The 20,009-nt window shown below is 41.2% G+C and overlaps 1 protein-coding gene across 1 annotated transcript; it reads left to right on the top strand.

Annotated features, from left to right (window-relative positions):
• The first annotated feature begins 61 nt into the window (after window positions 1–61).
• Window positions 62–19,989, top strand: mfsd2b (MFSD2 lysolipid transporter B, sphingolipid). Its single transcript, XM_051408872.1, has 15 exons — window positions 62–243; window positions 895–1,238; window positions 6,405–6,530; window positions 6,650–6,774; window positions 10,578–10,701; window positions 12,277–12,355; window positions 12,482–12,663; window positions 14,034–14,124; window positions 15,030–15,148; window positions 15,673–15,756; window positions 16,080–16,163; window positions 16,364–16,473; window positions 17,881–18,024; window positions 18,311–18,487; window positions 19,623–19,989. The coding sequence occupies exons 2-15, from the start codon at window positions 912–914 to the stop codon at window positions 19,657–19,659; spliced, it is 1,809 nt and encodes a 602-aa protein (XP_051264832.1). The 5' UTR covers window positions 62–243; window positions 895–911; the 3' UTR covers window positions 19,660–19,989.
• Window positions 19,990–20,009: the final 20 nt, after the last annotated feature.

Below are 20,009 nucleotides of genomic sequence, written 5' to 3'. Positions count from 1 at the left end.
ATGAGTGTGTGTGTGTGTGTGTGTGTGTGTGTGTGTGTCATATACCGGCGGCCGCTGCAGGGCGCAGCTCCAGTCACTGCAGACTGAACAACTGAGAGTGGAGGCTCACAGACCATCTCCATCCTCCGCAGTCTCCTTCTCATCCTGCCCGTCTGACTGACTGACTGACTGACTGATCACCGCACTGAGAGAACTAACTAACTCACTAACCGACAGCACCGGCTGATTTTCCATCAACACGGGGTAAGATGATAATTTAGTTTTCTCCTTTATTTTTATGATATGCTTCAAGGTTGTTGTTTTGTCAGGTGTGTGCAGAGTGCTTGTTTATGGATGCACTTACAGTAATAGTAGTAAGATGAGGACAGGCAACACACTCCTTGCGCGGGACATCGACGCATTTTGCGCCCCTTGTTCGCTCTTTCTCAACCATAGCTTGTCAGATACAGCACATGATGGTAACCTTTAATGACATTTGACTTTCAGTTGGATATATATTTATATATTAGATATTTATTTATAAATATATGCTTTTAAGGTAAAGTGTGAGCATTTTGTGTGTGTGTGTGTGTGTGTGTGTGTGTGTGTGTATGTGTGTGAGATTTCTTGTTGCATCTGTATTCATCTCTGCTCTTGTGCATTGTCCCATTTATGTGTGTTCTTGTGCATACATCCAAAGAGCAATTCTTTGTCTGTGCTCATATATGTGTGTGTTTATGCGCCTGCATTCTTGTGCCTGTATGTTGCAGTACATGCTTGACATTGAGTGTGTATGTGTGTGTGTGTGTGTGTGTGTGTGTGTGTTTTTTTTTTGCATATGTGTGTGTGTGTGTGTGTGTGTGTGTGTGGCACCGCCTGTCTGACTTTGCCCTTCCCTCCATGGCCTCATTCCAGAGCACAACAGCATGTGAATGGCGACAGAAAGCGGCAGAGTTGTCACAGAGGAGCAGGAGGAGCTCCCAGCCTCTGGAGCAGTCACTCACACGCACCACGCACACACCCGGAGTCAAAGCCACATCCAGTTTCACCCTCTGACACACACCTCCCAGTGGCCGCCTCATCGCTCTCTAGCTCACACAAGGAGCCACAGTCACACTCACTTCAACACTCCCTCACACACACAGTCGCAGAAGTACGGCTGTCGCCTCACACACAGTCTCTCAGCCATGGCCAAGGGAGAGAGGGGAGCACAGGGCTCTGAGGGGAAGCTCATCAAGCCCGCTGAAACTCCTCAGCAGGTAAGATCACCCGTTTTTGCTGCTTCTCTAGTACTGTGCTACAAGTTGCTATCACATGTAACGACTGTATTTGAAACCACACAGTTGTAAAGAATCTGAGTGACATTCTCAGTCTCATCTGGTGTGTCTGCGGCTCAGTTTGGCTGAGTGATTTCACATGATTGGACAGAGAGGGAGAACAAGATGGAGAGTGTGATCTCTTTAGTTGCTTATCTTTTTATGATTAATCAGCCGCATTGTTTTCCTGTGAACTGTAATCCCCCAGATAGTAGATTCAATGCCTGGAAGTTGATTGCTTTCATTTGAGAAAGGCTGTTTGCATCGATGGGATGACCTGTTTGCTATCTGTTGCCAGCGTTAACAGTGGACTTTGTCGGAAGACTGTTGTAATCACTGTCATAATAGAAAGTAAGATAGACAATAGAAAAGGATGGCTTACTGAAAAAACCTTTCCATTTTGGGAGGGAGGGCTTCGTCTGATGCTATTTAGCTTTGTGAGAACTACTGCACATGGGTGATTTCCATTTCAGTGCTACAGGGTGATAAGTCAGCAAAGAGAGCAAGCGCCTTGTGTGCGAGTGTGTTTGTATTTGTGTGCCAGTGGAGCGTGTGTGAGAAGCTGTGCGTTCATATTGGTGCTCTTCATGGGCCCACAGGCTGTAAAGCTAAGGAAATGAAAGACAGAAAACCAAGCCTTTACATGGTGTATTTCCCTTTTATTAAGGTAGATACCATATTAAGCAGACAGTGTTTCAAATACTGTCGTAATGCAATACCATGGCAGCTGGTCCCTCATTTTCTGTTTTGCTACAGTGGCTCAGTTTGAGAAAAAAAGATGGAGAGTGTGATCCCCATTAGTTGCTTATTTGTTTGTGATTAATCAGCTTTGCTTTCCTGTGAACTTAGGTGATGAAGACTGTTGTAATGACAGATATAATAGTAAGCAAGATAGTGTATAGGATGGCTTAATCAGGTTTTGCAAACAACGGGAGCCAGAGTTGACTTTCCAGTCTTTTTTTTTTCATTTGATCTTATGTTATTTAGCTTTTTGAGAGCTACATGGCTGATTTTCATTTGAGTGCTAGAAGGTGATAATTTAGTGTGTGAGTTTGTTTGTATTTGTGTGCCAATGGAAGTGCGAGAAGCTTTGTGTTCATATTGATGCTCTTCATGAGCCCATGCTGTAAAGCTAAGGAAATGAAAGACAGAAAACCAAGCCTTTACATCACTGATACTCTACTTGAGGCCCACAGGCTGATAAGGTGCCGAATGGCCCACAGACCATTTACTAATTCACGATACACTCTGAGAATTGTTTATACCAATTAGTAAATGCTCAATAATGACACTTGGCTGTTACTTGGAAAGCTGCATATTATCCATTACATTATCCCATATATGGTGTATTGCCCCTCTAATTAAGGTAGATACCACTATGCAGGCAGTGTTTCAGATAGTGTCGTAATGCAATACCATGGCAGTTAGTCACTCATTTTCTGTTTTACCTCATTGGCTCTGGGTGCCCATTAAAAAAAGTGGGAAGTGAGTGATCTCTTTAGCTTATCAGTTTGTGATTAATCAGATGCTTTGCTTTCATGTGAATTGTAACCCCCCATAGTGGATTCAGTGTCTGGATGTTGATTTCATTGTATTCAATTGAGAAAGGTTGTTCCCATGTATGGAAAGTTGCCTTGACAGTTAGTCACACATTTTTTGTTTCGCTACATTGGCTCAGGGTGCCCATAAATCAGCGTTACATCACTCACTAAAACCAGTTCTGCAACTGTCGTGTAGTTGGATTGGATACCTAGGATTTAGATGTTACAACAAACAATTGATTGTTAGTTTCTTCGAAGATGGCAGAACTTCACTGATCTGAACACTGTAAAACATAAGAACCCTTGCTGCCCTTAAAAAAATAGAGCTAAATGAATTAAACTTGAATCATTTGTTTATTCAGTGAGTTACTGTAATGTGAAACCAACTGAGTTAAGTTCACTGAACTTGATAAAACAAGTTTAATAAACCCTTAGATATTAAGTTCAATACATAGTATCTCTTTAGTCACCCAAACACATTACCACCTGAGTGGAAAAGCTGAAGTCAAAATGTCACAAAAAGTTTATACGCTTAGCTGAGTTGGAAAAGTTTCCTTCCGCTCCACTGAAGGGATGGAAAATAGCTTTTGTTTATCTCAGTGTGCCTAAGTTCTGATATTCACATAACAGTAATGGATGGAAATGCACAATCTTCTCTGGAAATTAGTTTAAAATTTGTGCTGAATTTGGATGCAGACTGCGTTGTTTTCTTTGTGTGAAGAGTGCATTTTTCTTTAGACCTTACAGAAATGTAGTTGTAAATGTTGTTGGAGCCATGCACTTTTGGGTGAGAGCTGATATCAAATATTTAATATCAAAGGAAACAACCATGACTAAACATGTCATAAATATACACAGTAAGTGTCCATCATTCATGTTTTGTCTAAACTCCTTAAAAGAAGGATATTTTTACTCCAAAACGATGGATGCTTGGAAGACCGATAAACTATTCAAGTTTCTTTAAATAATTAATTTGATGAGTTAAATGAATAAGAAAAAATAAGTTGACTTAACCTGAATTTAATAAAACATATAAAACATTATATTTACATAGACTACATGCTAGATCCATTAGTCAGTATACTGCCACTGGAAATTCTGCATGAAAAGCCTCCCAATCCATCACAAAAGTACATTTTGTCACTTTGACACAAGTCCATCTTTTAAGGGCTCGTTGCCATCCCTGATATTACCAACTTTTCCTTTCATACTCATAATCCATAATCTGAGTGGACGGCACAAAGCTACTGTTTTCAGCTGATAGAAAAAGAACCCGTGATATGACCCTGATACCCAGAATTGCCCAAAAATCCTTCAGCGAATAAACATTTAAACTGCTTTATGCATCCATTTTAACAGCTTAACGTTTAGCATGCAAACATACAGTGTACACATTTTATTTGGAGAATATAGCTTAGCTGGCTCAAGCGTTTTTTTCCCCCTCCTTTCTTTGCACTAGCATTATCCTCCATCCTGATTTAAATTACTTGCGGTGCAGTTCTGGCATTTAAATTGTTTTCCCTCTAACGGTTAAGGATTCATTAACTTTAGAGATTATTCTTATCTGTCCTTGTCCCTTGTTTGTTGACAGTCTGAACTTTGCAGATGCTCCCTTTAACTCGGAGCCAGTGTTTCTGTATATGCGTGCGTTGAATTCTGTGCGTGTGTGTGTGCGGTGTTGTTTGTGCATCCAGACAACAGTAGAAGGGATATCCTGTTTATCCTCTTTGATGATAAGAATGCAGTAATGAAAGATCGAGTGTAAGAGTTTGGAGGGAAAGCATAAGAGTTTAGAGTGAGAGAGAGAGAGAGAGAGAGAGAGAGAGCAGTGCTGGGAGTATTTTTGCACATCATCAGTTAAGCAGCATTCTCCAGACACCAAAGACTTTAATTTTTCTCTCCAATTAGGGGTAATTGCAGTGAGAGTGGAAGAAGAGAGAGTTTTGAAGTCGGAACCGCCACGCAGCCTTTACTTACCTCTGACCCGCTTGTCTTGCGATTGAATAATTACACACCTCCCTCCTGGTAATTGTCGTTCTTGAACCCCTCCATGTTTTGATGGGGCGAAGAACGGAGGAAGAGAAAATGTGAGTCGGATAATAACAGTGTTTTGGTCGTGGCTGTGGTTACTTTGGTGATTTCCTTCTTTCATAAAACTCTGAGGGGAGTAGCTGTGGGCCAAGCCTGGGCCACTGGATCTGGAGTGACACTGTTCCTCTCTACTGTACTGTAGAGAGGAACAGGCAAAGGTTGATATGTGTGCACAGCCTCGGAGACAGTCGTAAATATCGGGCTCCCTAGACTGTGATGTCTCGTCTTACTCATGTGTGAAGATGAAAGCTTGCCCTTCTTGCTGCATGCACACGCACAAACACACACAGAGTCACGTGTCTGATGGTTTTAGCAGAGCACGATGAGGAGAAACAAAGCTGCGGATGACTCGGTGGGTTTCTAAGACTCCTCCGCGTGCCTCAGTGTCTGCACATATAGACCACAATGCAAACAGCCTGGTAGGCGGTCTCCCTCTGATCCTCTATTTTGCTCACACTTAAACATATTTAATACATGAACATCTTTCTAGTTCGCTAGAGTAACCTGCCATTTAAGGAGACGAAGATACAGGAAGATATGAATAGCTGAGTGACAATTTGTGTGTCTGTAAGGAAGTGGGTTTCATGAGATAATAGATGTGTCACTGTGTACACATCTTCCGCATACATCATAGCAAATGCAGCATGATGTTTGGTCACTTAATCAACTTCTGTACTTTCCTTCATTCATTCATCCACTGAATCACTGAATTGTTGGGAGATGAAGATGAGGAAGGAATGTTATTTTAGGAGCACCTGAAATAGAATTCTAAAAGTTTCAGACAGTGAATGACTACTGGATTCACTATTTGTGTTAGTCATGGCCTAATTTATTTAAGAGCAACACACCTTACTTCACATTGGCGTGTATCGGAAGTAATATAATGTTGTGGTAGGAATTTCCTTGGTCCTTGCTAAAATAAGTAGCAGTCCTCCATAGAAAGAAACAAAAATTAGATAAAAAGTTAGTGTAGTTGGTTGGATTTTAGGGATTTCAGTTTAAAATACACTCAGTCTGTTGGTCTATTTACGTATGTCTATTGTTGTAAATTACGTCACATTTTTTCTGTGGAGACTGTATCCTCCACACTTTTATTGGCTAATAACTAAAATGACACATTCTTTGTTTATACTCCTTACTCCCTGTTCCAGAAATGAGTCTGATGAAACTATGAACAGTAAATGCATACTGACTATGATCTAAATATATCTTTTACATTGTGTATATTGGCTTGAGCCTTGTATGTATGGTTACAGGTGGGCTATAATTGCTTTAAATTATTGTGTGTTTTGCGTCAGCAGTCATTTTTCAGTAGCTGGCATCCTGTATTTCCCATCCCCACATGATGGGAAAGAGTCTTCATCAGAATGCTTACAGTGCAGAAAAGTTAATTTGCTCATTTGCAGCCTGACCTACATGGACATCATTATCTTGTTAACTTTTTTCCCTGTCTCCCCTGTCACCTCTGTCTCCACAGACTGAGCTGGGCCACAAGTTGACGGTATGCAGTAAGCTGTGTTTTGCCATTGGCGGTGCGCCCAAGGAGGTGGCTTCCAGCGCCATATCCTTCTTCCTGCAAATCTACCTGCTTGATATCGCTCAGGTAATGTGTTTGAGGACAAAGAGAATGAGAAAGTGTAAGAGGGTGTGTGTGGTTCCTATATGTGAACAAATCAGTTTGTGACTTTTTTAACCCCAGTCTGTCCCTGTTTTGCTCTGCAGATCAACGCCTTCCAGGCCTCCATGGTGCTATTCATTGGTAAAGCCTGGGGTGCAGTGACCGATCCCATTGTTGGTTTCTTCATTACAAAGAGCAGATGGACGAGAATTGGCAGACTCATGCCCTGGTGAGCTCCCTGCTCGAACTATGAAGGAAAACGCCTGAATTCCTCCATTACTTTTATATCTCGTACCCACTCCTGTATTTCTGTCATAGTTCTTCTTACTCCTTTACATTTAGGTTTTATCACTGGCTCAAAAGTAGGGATCGGCAGTGCTGACAAAACATCAGATTGCACACAAATACTGAAAATAAGACTTTACGGAAGGACTATTGTTTCTTTAAAGACAGAAAAGAAAATGATGAGAAATACCTTTAAGCTTAAAAGTGTAATTCATTCACAAAGTCTATTGTTTAATTGTAATTCAGCCTCTAAGAGCAGAAACAGGTGGCATCTAATCAGAATACTGGACAATTTTCCAGTATTGGCACACCGCTCAGCTCTATTCCCAAGTCCCAACGACCCAATGAAAATGGAATACATATTTATTTATCTAAGCTAATAAACAAAACGATCCTCCTTTCTTTAGTTAACAGATGTTAAAGTGCTGCTGTTGGCATATGGCTAAGCTCGTGCAAAGGGCTGTAATTTGTCGATGGATTATGAAACTTTGGTTTGCTCCCACTCTCTCAGACATAATTATGGCTGCTACATCATGTTTGTGCAAAATCCAAACAAAAAAAAGCCACATGCTCCAGTTTTGGGTGGTTTTGAAATTATTCTCATGCCCAAGCCTCTCACCTGAGGATTGGGCTGAATAAATAACTGCTGTGCTTTAATTACACTCCTGGCGCTCCCTCTGATGAGCGCTACACACTGTATGCTTCAAGGGTGTGGGCTGTTTTTTTTTCTTCTGATGGCAGACAACAATAGGCAAGGCTGTTTATCTTCATTCCTTTAGAAATCATCTGCCACTGTTCTGCCCGGTGACATTTTATTGTGTTTATGTAACACCTTATTTCATATTTGGCTTTGATCATCCAGCTTTCTTTATCTGCAAGATGTTGCTCAGTATCTGACAGCCTTTAAGTTTTACTTTGTGGCTCTATAATTGTGGATTACATAAAGCTAATACCTCCATTTCCATAAATCACCATTTTCAAAGATGATTTTATAAGCGGATATGCGTGTCAGTGCAGTGTATGACTTTTGAACACACTAGCGTGACTCTTACTGTAATTACACTCTAGTGTCTTATGCCTGCTGCATTATAAACCATAGATTACACACAAACTGACAGTGCTGGAGGGGGACCAAGTCCACTGTGGCTAGCCAGCCGCACTCAATAGCAGACAGATGCTGATGGCTGTTAAATCAGCTTTGATTACCCCCGGGAAGCTGTAGGTGTGTGTGTGTGTGTGTGTGTGTGTGTGTGTGTGTGTGTGTGTGTGTGTGTGTGTGTTCTTGCTTGTGTGTGTTCATGTGAATACTTTGTATGGTATACGTGGGTATTTTAAATGTGTGTTCATCAGTATTTATGATGAGATTGCGAGACACTCCCTCAGTTTTAGCCTTGTTTGGAAAGTCCCCTCTGTCTATGCAGCAGGAAGTGCTTTTGCCCCTCTGGCTGTCACATCCACAGCCAGACATAAAGTGATTTGTATCTTTGCCCAGAGTTCTTTAGGATGGGGTCATTTTGCCCAAATTCCCACTTGTGTGCTGCCTTGTTTATTATTTTGTGATTGCAATGATGTACAGTCCAGCAGGCAAGTAGAACCTTGAGAAAGATTCTTTTTTTTCCCTCAGAGAAGATTGTCTCTGGCTCTGGCTCAATTCAATAGTGATGCCTACCATAAGAACACAAGACCATCCGTGACATGATTGTCTATTTCTATATGGTTATTCTTAATGCCTACCACTGTGTCAGATTCGATCGGATTCCCCTTAAAATCAATTAAACAAGGCAGTAGAAACACTACCGCTTTTCTTCACTGGGCAGCCAGAATCAACAAAAAAAAAAGAAAAAAGAAAAAACTCTATTATAAGTAAAATCTTGCACTTATCTTACTTCAAATCTAACAAAGTAAAGGTAAAGTAAGTATTATATTATAAAGTATTATCAGCAAAAAAGTACTTGGCCTCTTGACCTTTATGTACAGTTAGGTAGTGTAGTCCAGTGTATCCCAACCTAGGGGTCACATAGTAAATCTGAGATGATTAATGCGGTAAGAAGATAAAACAAAGTTCTGCTACACAACTTTGTATTCATTTTTGGGAATTTTTTCTCTTATCCCTGCTTTTTTTGTAAAATGTTGGATCATTTAACTCTTTGGGCGTTGAATAGTTATTTAAATGAAACCATCTGAAAAGTTCCAAGTAGAATTCACTCTGTGGTGGAACTACTAACCACTCAAAGACATCTGAGACCTGTGACAAGGGGCCCCAACTAGGCTTTTTTGTAAGGGGTCACAAGCCAAAAAGGTTGTTAGCCACTGATCTTTAACATTAGATTGTATTTTATGAGACTATGTGGTTTTAATGTAACATCTCAATTTGGAAACAACTGTGAAATATAAGTATGCAAGATTCAAAACTGCACCTAAGTAACAGTACTTAAGTAAATGCCCTTAATTACTTTCCACCACAGGAATATTTGAACACTACTAAACCCCAAATCAGCCAAGAGAGCACGCTCTCACCCACCTGACCTCTTCTAAATCCCCTCTGTTCCACTGCATATCCTCTCATTAACATGCTGCGAGCGTCTTGAACAAGTCAGAGACATATCTGTGCCAGCCTCCTATCAACCTGCTCTGGCTTTAATTAAGACTGTGCAAATTATTGGGACAGGTGTGAATGTGTATTCATGCATGCCTGATGTGTGAGAAACTATGCGTGTGTTTGCGCATGTGCTTTGTTGCCTCAGCCTGAGCACAGTCATCTTGCAGGAACATTCTAACTGTCCCATTCACTGACCCCGGGGCCCTTTCATCGCTCCCATGACCAAGCGGTCAATACTGCAGCACCAGCGTTGTCAGCCGCCTTTGTTTAAGCAAACAATCAGGAGGAGAGTGAGGTGGGCAGGCTGGACGATGCTAGAAATGACCATTCCCGGCCTCTCTCTACCCCTTTCTCCCACTTTCTCTGTTTATAGTTTTTGGTGTGGAGCAGGCCAGAGGTCAGAACCCCTTGCAGGTTTTGTCACAGTCACCAAAATGTCCCTCAGTCCCTCTTTCTACTTGTAGATGTGCTGGTATTATAGCTGTTTCAGGCCCACAATACGAACACACTACATAAAAAGAAATAAAAGAAAAAGAAGTGGAGGGATGGTGGAGATGAGTCAGAGTGGCGATAATCCGTAATCTGTCCTTTTTTCGCTTCATTTTGAAACACAGCTGTTCATTTTAACCACAGTGACACATGCCAGTTGTTTACTTATGCATTATACATGGCCCACACACTGTATCACTCCAAGTTCTGAAAAAAGCACAACACAGCAGAATTGCTTCATGGTCTCTGCTTGAGTGTGTATTGTATATTCGTGTGTGTGTGTGTGTGTGTGTGTGTGTGTGTGTGGATCTTTAAAAGCTATGTGGGTTTGAAATATTGTGGTATTTCCTTGCTTGCCCGTCCCTCCCAGGACAGATTCCTAACATACTTACAACAACGTAATCATTTAGCAGTCAGTTTAGCCTCACTGTAATCTGCTAGAAATATAGCGTGATTTTTACACTGCACTGCTTTGAAAATTACATAACACAACCACTATCATCCCTGCTCTGACAGCTTATGAGGGCTGTTTGGAGAAAGCTTGTTGTTGAAGCAAATTATGAGATGTAAACAGGATATCTGTCATCATTTTTTTTTTTCATTCAGAGTAAAACTTTTTGTTCCCTGACTTACCTGACACATGTCCTCTTCTTCTTTAGGATGTTGGGTTGCACTCCGTTCTTGGTGGTCGCCTACTTCTACCTCTGGTTTGTTCCTCCTTTCATCAGCGGGAGGTTCATCTGGTACCTAGGCTTCTACTGCCTCTACCAAACCCTCATCACTGTAAGTATGATCACTCTTTCAGAAGTGCTTTTGATGTTTAAGAAATCTAAACGCATGCCTCAGATAACTCAGCGGGACAAGAGAGACGGAAACAGGAGATAAAACCTCAGATGGATGCAGCTCGTAGTCTACAGATGACACGTTACATAAAATATAGATAAAATGTAGCAAACTTTGCAAATAACGCAGTTTAGAGTGGAGATGATTACAGTCATCTCATGCCACACTCACGACAGCTCCAAGTATTTACCCTTTGATTTGTGAGATGCGCAGCAGATTAGAGCCCAGAGCTCTTAGATACCTCACCTCAAAGGGGAAGTGAAGTTATTTAGGTTGCCTTTTGTTATTATGGTCCAGACCATTCATCTCTCTCCCTTTCTGCTGTGCTCTGCTCTGGGGTAACCCATATAACATGTGCCACAGAGCGCGCCGACCGCTGCAGCCACACTGTGGTGAGCTGTAATGGCAAGTCATTCTAACTACTTGATAAGTATACGGTCAGTCCTGCCAGGAACCTCTTGCTGGGTAAATGCTGGTTACCACTTTTAGCCTTCCTTCATTGTCTCTGGATGTGTGTTTGTGTGAAGCTAGCTGGGAACTGCCAGCTGTTATCATTCAGTCTGTAAACAGAGGTCAGGATGCAGTATGTCATCTGTTTATGTAATCAACTAATAATGGGTTTCTATGAGATTTATCAGTTCTCACTTCCATCTGCAGTGGACAGTTAAGCAGGTTCCGTTCTATAAATGTTTACATCCAGTAAAAGGCCCCGTAAATGACATGCTGTATAGAACCAGTGGCTGAAAAAAATCCTTTTCACGGCCACGTTTATTTTCGTCATGGCTATGCATGCTCGTTTGGCCGCAGTGCTGACTGGGCCCTTGTGTAAATTACAAAGTGAAACAGGAATTGGTTTGCTCGCCTATTCTCTGGGAGAGGTGGTGAGGGAGGAGAAAACACTGCTGAGGTTGGCCAACATGGAAACTGCAGAGATTGCTTTTGATATATGTGTACATTTTGCATTTTCACGGGAACATGTAGATAAAAGACATCTAAAGATATATTGGGTGTTCCCATTTGATTGTGAGTCAAATGTTATATCCTAACAAGACTTGACAAGAGTTAAAAGCCATGCTTGGGGCCTGTATTTAAAGGACCGGTGTGTAGGATTTATTGGCATTTAGTATAGTTGCAGATTGCAACTCCCTCACTTCATCCTCTTCTTCTAAGCGCAAAGGAGAAACTAAGGTGGCAGTGAAACACAAATAGCCCTATCTAGAGTTGTTTGCCAGTGTTTGGTTCGTCCCTTCTGGCTGTACAAACATGGCAGTTCAACGTGGAGCCATGACTTTTTGGCAACCTTTCATGGCAATCCGTTAAATAGCTGCTAAGATATTTTGCTCTGGGCCAAAATGGTGGAGCAGTGAACTAGGTCCATGTTGCTAGCATTGCTAAAAATTAAAAAAATAAACTCAAACTCATTATGTTTCTTCAACCTTACAAGATTTGTGTTTGATTGCTGTTGTATTTATGTTTTACCCCAAGCCATTACTGTGTCTTTCTGCTCCATTGCAGTGCTTCCACGTGCCTTACTCTGCTCTCACCATGTTCCTGAGCACGGACCACAAGGAAAGAGACTCAGCCACTGCCTACCGTAAGGTCTTTTAATATGCGAAAAAGCAGTTATTAATGCAATGCTTGCAACAGTCCAGATTAAGAATGTGTGAATTAATTTGAAGTATGATAACTGGTAACTGGCTCTTTACTTGTATAATGCCAGGAATGACAATGGAGGTGCTGGGGACACTTGTGGGTGCTGCCATCCAGGGCCAGATAGTGGCCAGCGCTCACACTCTGAAGCACTGCCCGACCCAGAACATGTCTGCCAGTTACCTTGGCAACAGCAGCGGGCCAGAGATCGTCAAGAGCCTGGTGCGCTCCCAGGACTACCTGTCACACTCGGTAAGTGTCACCGTGCCAAGCCAGGAGCCCAGGTGTGCTCAAAGTAGGCCACAGAGTTGGTTTGAAAATAACTCGGACTGTCATCAGCATTCTCACTTAACTTGGAGCTGCGGTGTGTACTCAAGGCGGTTTGCTTTTGCTAAATATCAGAGGTCAAAAAAAGCAGCGCTGAATGAAAAGGAGGATTGTTCAAAATTGGGGTCCGTATTTACAGACTGTCTGCATGTTCTGACATCCAAAATGGCTTCACATTTTAACCCATGGGATTGAAAGGAGACGCCACTGTTTGATATCTGAACCCAACATCCTGAGCCAGCTCCCCTCTCGTAACCACAAAGGGGGTTCCTCCCTCACATCAGGCTCCAAACTGTGGCCCCCACATTGAGGGGTCTCTACAATCTGTAAGTCATTAGGCCTATTTATATCACACCCAGAGCAATTGAAGGCACCCCAGATTCAATATGTTGGAGATATTAGTCTTTTACTTGAAGGTGGCTGCCGCTTAGCTTGAAGTTGGAGGCGAGGGACACATGATAGGACACATTCACATCCACGTTTCAGTTTGCAGAGCTGTGAATAAACTGCTGCTGCTGTGAATCCATCATGGGACTTTTTTGTGAAGATGAAACAAGCTAGACAAGAGTCCAAACTGTCCTTCATTGGATTTTGGTCGCACCGCAGCTATTTGGGCTTCAAATGGTTCTTTTCCAATGGATTTTGGGTGAACCCTATCGGGGCAACCCACTCACCACGCCAAACCCTCTGCAGCCACCCGCTAAATTCCTCTGCGGTCGCTGGTGAGGGTGGCACACCGTCTGGGCAAACCAGGTCTGCCCTCGGAAACAGGGAGTGTTTGATGTGCATAAATAATAATGGACCGCTGGGCTGAGCCGCATGGAAAAATAGCAAACAAACAGAGGTTGTTTAAGGCAGAGCAGTTCCTGTCGGGGTACGACATTAAATGGTTAAGGCTGTATTTTAAGATGCAGATCTACTTGAGGTTTCTTCCTGTTTATGCTTGTGTTTGTACAGTGAAATTTGCATGGCAGAGTTTGCAGTTTAAACTAATGTGGAAATCAACACAGAAAGTCACAGGCAATAAATCATGCACTGATGCATGTTGTACTGGGAGGAACTGGAAAGAACAAAATAAATGTATCCACTAGTTGAGTGAAAACTGACAACTACTGTGGCAATTTGTTTCCAGAACGGACATATAGCATGTGGAAATGGAGCACTTCAATTTTTTAGGCGTTTGAGAACATTATGAATTAAAGATTGAGGAAAGGCTCAGAATAGCCCGGATTGTGCTGGCTGTGTAAGAAGAGATGGATTGATGTAGGCTACATGTTTGTTCTTTCTCTCTGCAGAAGGAGGTGTACATGATAGCTGCTGGTGTTATAGGAGGAGTGTTCCTTGTCTGCACCGTGGTGCTGTTCCTGGGAGTCAAAGAGAGAGACGGTGAGACTTTTTATTTTGGGTCTGGGAAATACAGTGGTGAAACAATTTGTTGATTCCATAAAGTTCAGTTTACTCATCACAAAGAGTACTACAGTACTCAAGAAAACTCAAAACAGTTGTAAAATGTCGTCTGTGGTGCCATCTTTCCAATGTTTGAAAAAATAACCCTGATGATGTAATCAGTGTTATCGCAGACTGGGCTTGGGTTTTAGGATTTGACCAAAAAGCCTGAATTACAAACTTGAGGTATCAATTTTCACTTTTCTTTTAAAATTCTTCCCTGAGAAACCCCCCCCAACTTTAGTGAAGTGCAATACTCAAATGCTTTAAATCATTTATCAAGCAAAATGCCAAACATGAGCTTACCTGCCACTCAAATGTCACAATGTGTTGCATTTTCCCCTTTTCTCCTTTCTCCTTTTATACTGCATTGTTGGTTGGATAAAACAAGCAATATTTTTGCTATTATAGGCTAATTGAATCCACACACAACTCAATTATGAGAATAGCAATCCATCATTTTTGGCCCTAATTAACTATTTCACATTTGGTAACACATTTTGGATTGAAAGCAGTCTAGTTGGGAATGAAATAAATAACCTTGGTGCATCGCTTTGGGCTAGTGGTCTAAGATACATATTATGTAACTGCAACATCCACAGCTCTATTAAACCGGGGAGCTGGAGCCATTGAAGTATTTTGAATTTACTGCAACTAAACCTAATACAACCTAAGGTGGTACTGTCTCAGCTGGGTAAGACCACTGTGCAGACCTAGGTGTGCATCCACTGCAATGCAGGGGCAGTTCCAGGATTTCCAGTGTGCAAATCCACCACCTTTCTCTTGCTGCATGTTATTCGATACGCTGCATACTCATATTCTTATTTCACGTGTTACTGTTTCAGATCCGTACGCCCCAAAGACAGAGAAGCAGACATTCTATAAGGCCTTCATCTTGGTGATGAGACATGGGCCGTACCTCACTCTAACTGCTGCATTCCTCTTCATCACTGTCGCCATTCAGGTAAATGCAAATTTATTTATAAAGCACTTCTCAGACATGACAGTCAGCGTTACAGTAAATGGAGCCAGTCCTGGATCCTGACAGTGCGGAAGAATTGCTGGCGCTCAATGTTGATTTGATCAATGTAGAAGAGCACTTACTGAAAGCTCATGGTTTAAAGCATGTTTTAAGTCTCAGGACTCTTGAGAGTGATACCAGTGCAGCACAGCCTCGCTGTTTGCCTGTCACATGTGGGCCGATGCTACAGTTTTGACACTTCAGGTTTAGGCTGATTGAATTATTGCAGACTTTCTAACTTTTGCATCGAATCTATTTCTGTATTTTTTCGCGCTCTCATCTCAGAGGAGGTGTCAGTTGTCATCCATGTGAGGGAGAGAGATGGAATAAATCACTGCAAAACACCGTCAGCAGCTTCTCCAGTCACTTCATTTGGCACTCAGCACAGCAAGCTGAGTGCCGAGCGACAGTGCTGAGTAGACAAGACAAGGCTGACTATCTGAATGTTTGATCTCTGATTTCTGCAGCTGGTACAGAGCAACTTTGTCCTCTTCTGCACTTACGCCGCCGACCTGAGGGATCACTTCCAGAATATTGTGCTGACCATCCTGGTGAGTACAGCTTTTATCACTGATTCCCCTCACAAATACTTGTCTGTAAATTACAAAGGTATAGAGGCACGATTTAGAAAACTTGAGTAACATAGACTACATAGATTGAAAGTTCTTTATAACTTTAGTTATAACTCCAGTTTTAGATGAATCTCAGATTTTTATGTAGGCCTAATGAATATTTCATTTTTAGAGGACACTTGCCTTATTGCACATCTTCTCCATTGGTATTTCTTTTTCAAGATCTACTAGACTGAATCATATTCAAAACAATTCTTCTCACATATGCATCATACATTTTCTGCTTGCACATGTTTACCCAGGTTTCTGCAGTGATAAGCGTCCCGTTCTGGCAATGGTTTCTGCGGAGGTTTGGGAAGAAGACGGCCGCTTTTTGCGGTATCACAGTGAGTATACTGTTTTTGTTTTGGTTCGCCAGAGCAGCTTTTAACACGGCCTATTACCCTTTGATGGTTGTGCCATCTTGTGGGCAATGTTAGGAATGCGGCATCCTTATCTTAATCACAAAAACAAAAACACACCTGAAAAATGTCTTTCAGGTTTTGAATTTGTTATAGAGATTTGAGACTTTTTTCCCTCTATCTAGTGGATCATGCCCTTCACCATGATGCTGGTCTTCATTCCCAATGTTGTGGTGGCCTACGTTGTGGCTGTCTCCTCTGGACTCAGTGTGGCTGCCTCGCTCCTGCTGCCATGGTAAGACTTCCAAGCACACACAAATCACACCACATTCTTCACCCAAGTGGATCATCGCTTATTCTTTTTTTCCATTTTCTGAGAAAGCCACCCTTATTCTTCTGGGAGAATGTCACTTATCCATCAAATATAGGATTTCCACTGTTATTTAAATTCAAAACACCAAGTCATTTTTAAAAAATGATTTAAATATTTAAGCTAAATCAGCGGATCAAGAGTTTCTTCTTCGTCTCTGTTGCTCCATCCCTCTTGCCCACAGCATGATGTAAAAAATACAATTTAATCCAGCCCGCAAGATTATTTGTTAAAAAATGTTTTTCTAGTTGTTTCATATCAACTACCCCTTAATAGAAATTAAAATAAAAACACAATTTTACAATTCTGTTTAGTATGATGTTATATTGCGCTTTCTTGTAGTACTTGAACGTTTTGAGACCCCTTCAAAAAGAGGCAAGCTAGGTAGACTGGAGACTCTAAAGTATGTTGCCTTTGGTATATAGATGTAAGTCTGAGAGCCTTACTTAGTAAGACTATCCAGGGCGTCTCCCTGCCATCTGTCCAGTTTATATTCAGAGACCCCCCCCATGAGGATTCAAAGAAATATGCTATGGCTCACTTTATATCCTAAGAATATAAATGTACATCCCTAAAATATTCAAAATCCACTAAGCCTCTGGCATTGTTTATGTAATTGCAGTCCTGCTATATGTCTGTCTGTGCAGTGGTTGTACTTCTCATGTTGGTCTCCTTTGATTTAATGCAAAGTGTCATTAGTCAAACCACAATAGTGCACCAAGATGCTGTTAGTGGTGACTTGGGGCCTAGAGGGCCATGTCCATTCACTTGGGTCATGTCACGGTCATAAAAATGATGTCATTTTTAAGAATTAGAGCCGGTGTCTACTATAAATCTTTTCTACCATCACAGAGCTAATACAACCCCAGAGGTAAAGCAGTCTCCTTCTGTCCGTTCTCCAGTTGTTTCTATGGCAGACTCCGCTCCTCACTCAACTCTTGTCCCCTCCCTCAAACCCCAAATTACAGAGGCCTCACATGGGGGCATGTTTATTTTGGAAGGGGACGATTGTTTATCCTGTCTGTGGGCCGAGGCCAGTGGTACCGCCCGCTGCTCATCATCTAATCGTGCTATTAGCTCTGTAATTTTAGCACACCGGTTTATCAGAGCTCTATAAGTAGACCTCACATCATCAGCTGCGACCATCTTGAGTGGTTGTATAAGATGATTAAAGTAAGAGTGAGGGAGGTCGTAGGCACACATCCGCTAAAAATTTTGCCATGTCTTAGAGTGATGTTGAGTATTAAAGACACATCCTCATAAAACCCTGCAAAAAAACAAAAACACAGTTTGGCGTGCATTCAACCCCTCATGTATGTGTGTGCCGTTCAGGTCTATGTTGCCAGATGTGGTGGATGACTTCAGACTGGCCAACCCCCACTCTAAAGGCCACGAAGCCATCTTCTACTCGTTCTACGTGTTCTTCACCAAGTTCGCAGCTGGCATCTCCCTGGGAGTGTCCACCCTCTGCCTGGAGTAAGTCTGCACTGCTATCACACACGCACCATTAATTTACACTCTTTGATGTTCTTTGCACTTAGAGTGTCATGATCCCATGCAAAAAGGCATTAACCCCTAGGCCTGATTCATGATTAATCATGTGAAAGGTGTTGAGTTTGCAGTTGCTGTGTTGCAGCGTCAGACTGGATGTCGATTTCCTTTAACCTGTATTTAAATGGGATCTTTGTGTGTGTGTGTGTGTGTGTGTGTGTGTGTGTGTGTGTGTGTGTGTGTGTGTGTGTGTGTGTGTGTGTGTGTGTAGATTTGCAGGTTATGACACCGGCGCTTGCAAGCAGCCTGCTCCTGTAGTGTACACCCTGAAGCTGCTGATTGGTGCTGCTCCAGTGGCCTTCATTGTTACAGGGTTAATGATCCTGCTGCTCTATCCTATCAGTGAAGATGTAAGGCTCAGGAATAAACTCTGCCTGGATGAGTTAAGGTGAGTAGAAAGCATTAGCCTGATAAAAAAAGGGGCACATATTAATAAAAAAGTTAAGTTATGTTTAGTTGTCACAAGTGACTACTGATGATGCCACCAGGGTTATTTTTCCTTTAGAAAGTTTGGCTTGGTTTTGAGACTTTCACTGATAGTCTGTGTTACAAACTGTGTGTTTGAAAAAGTGGGCACTTCAGAGGCACTAAGGGTCTAATGAAAGATGCCATTGACTTGCATGGATCCAGTATTTTTGAAGCTTGACCCATACCAGAGAATAAAACTCGCTGCTGGTTTAGATGTTAATGTGACTCTAGTGAGTCCCTAAACTTTATGGAAGTGCATTTCTGAATTGCTGTAGTACCCCTTTAATCCATGAAATTTAATGGCTGGTTAGCTCCTCTCTGTGGCCAATTTACATCAAAAATAGAAATTACTTTTTTTATCTGCATTATAAATGAAATGTCATCAAATAAAAGTATTAAAACTGTGGATTATATCATTTTAAAGCCGAATAGAAGAATGTTATGCTATTACTTCCCTATTAAATATCTGAACTGTGGAACAAACTGTTCAAAGCTGGCATTTATGCCAATCATACTATAAATATTTAAAATGCTTTTAATATGTGGTGGAAGACGTATTTAGATCATTTACTTAAATAAAAGTAGCAATATGGTGATGTAAAACTATTCCATTACAACTAAAAGTCTTGTATCAAAAGTAAAAAACTCATTGTGGAGAATGTCCTTTGTCAGTGTTATATATGTTATATGATTTTGTATTATTAGATCATTATTATTGAAACATTAACATGTAGTACTTAAATATTGTATTTGGTCAAGTTGGAGATAATTTTAACTGCTTCATATACTGGTAATCATATTTTATTGAGTGATTCTATGTTTTGCATGCAGAATCTTAATCCCAAAATTAACTAAATTGACTAAGTGTTCGATAAATGTAGTGGAGTATAAGGTTTGCCTCTGAGATGTAGTGAAGTAGAAGTATTAAGTAGCAGAAAAAGGAAATATTCAAGTGAAGTACCTCAGAATTGAAAGAAACGGTACTTGAGTAAATGTAGTTACATTCCACCCCTGCCAATAATATAACACATTACTGATATTGATGTCTTCCACAGGAAACAAAGCATCAGCTCCAAAACAATGGAAGATTGAGTAACGTGTGACGTGGATCTTGAACGGAGTGAATTCACAAAGCCACGTATTCCAGTGACGCAGCTGGGAAGTTGTCCATTAGTGTATATTACACTGATAAATAGATAAATTGTTTTAATGTAAACATTTTTGTTTCATTTTCACATGTACTGTACAGTCATCTTGGATATATAAATATATATGATTACCTAATTTATATAAATGAATGTATATCATTACTTGCTGTGTTTAGCTCTACAACACTGTTATTTATTTATGATATATTATTACTGAGGGCTTATGATATGAAATGAATAAATGTTGTAGAGGTTGTTTGGTAGACCAAATAAATGCGTGTGTGGTGTGTTTCT

Source organism: Dicentrarchus labrax, unplaced genomic scaffold, assembly GCF_905237075.1.
Source record: "Dicentrarchus labrax unplaced genomic scaffold, dlabrax2021, whole genome shotgun sequence".
Classification (NCBI taxonomy): Eukaryota; Metazoa; Chordata; class Actinopteri; family Moronidae; genus Dicentrarchus; species Dicentrarchus labrax.
The sequence above is the reverse complement of the archived record's forward strand: the minus strand, read 5'-3'. Positions and strand labels throughout refer to the sequence as shown.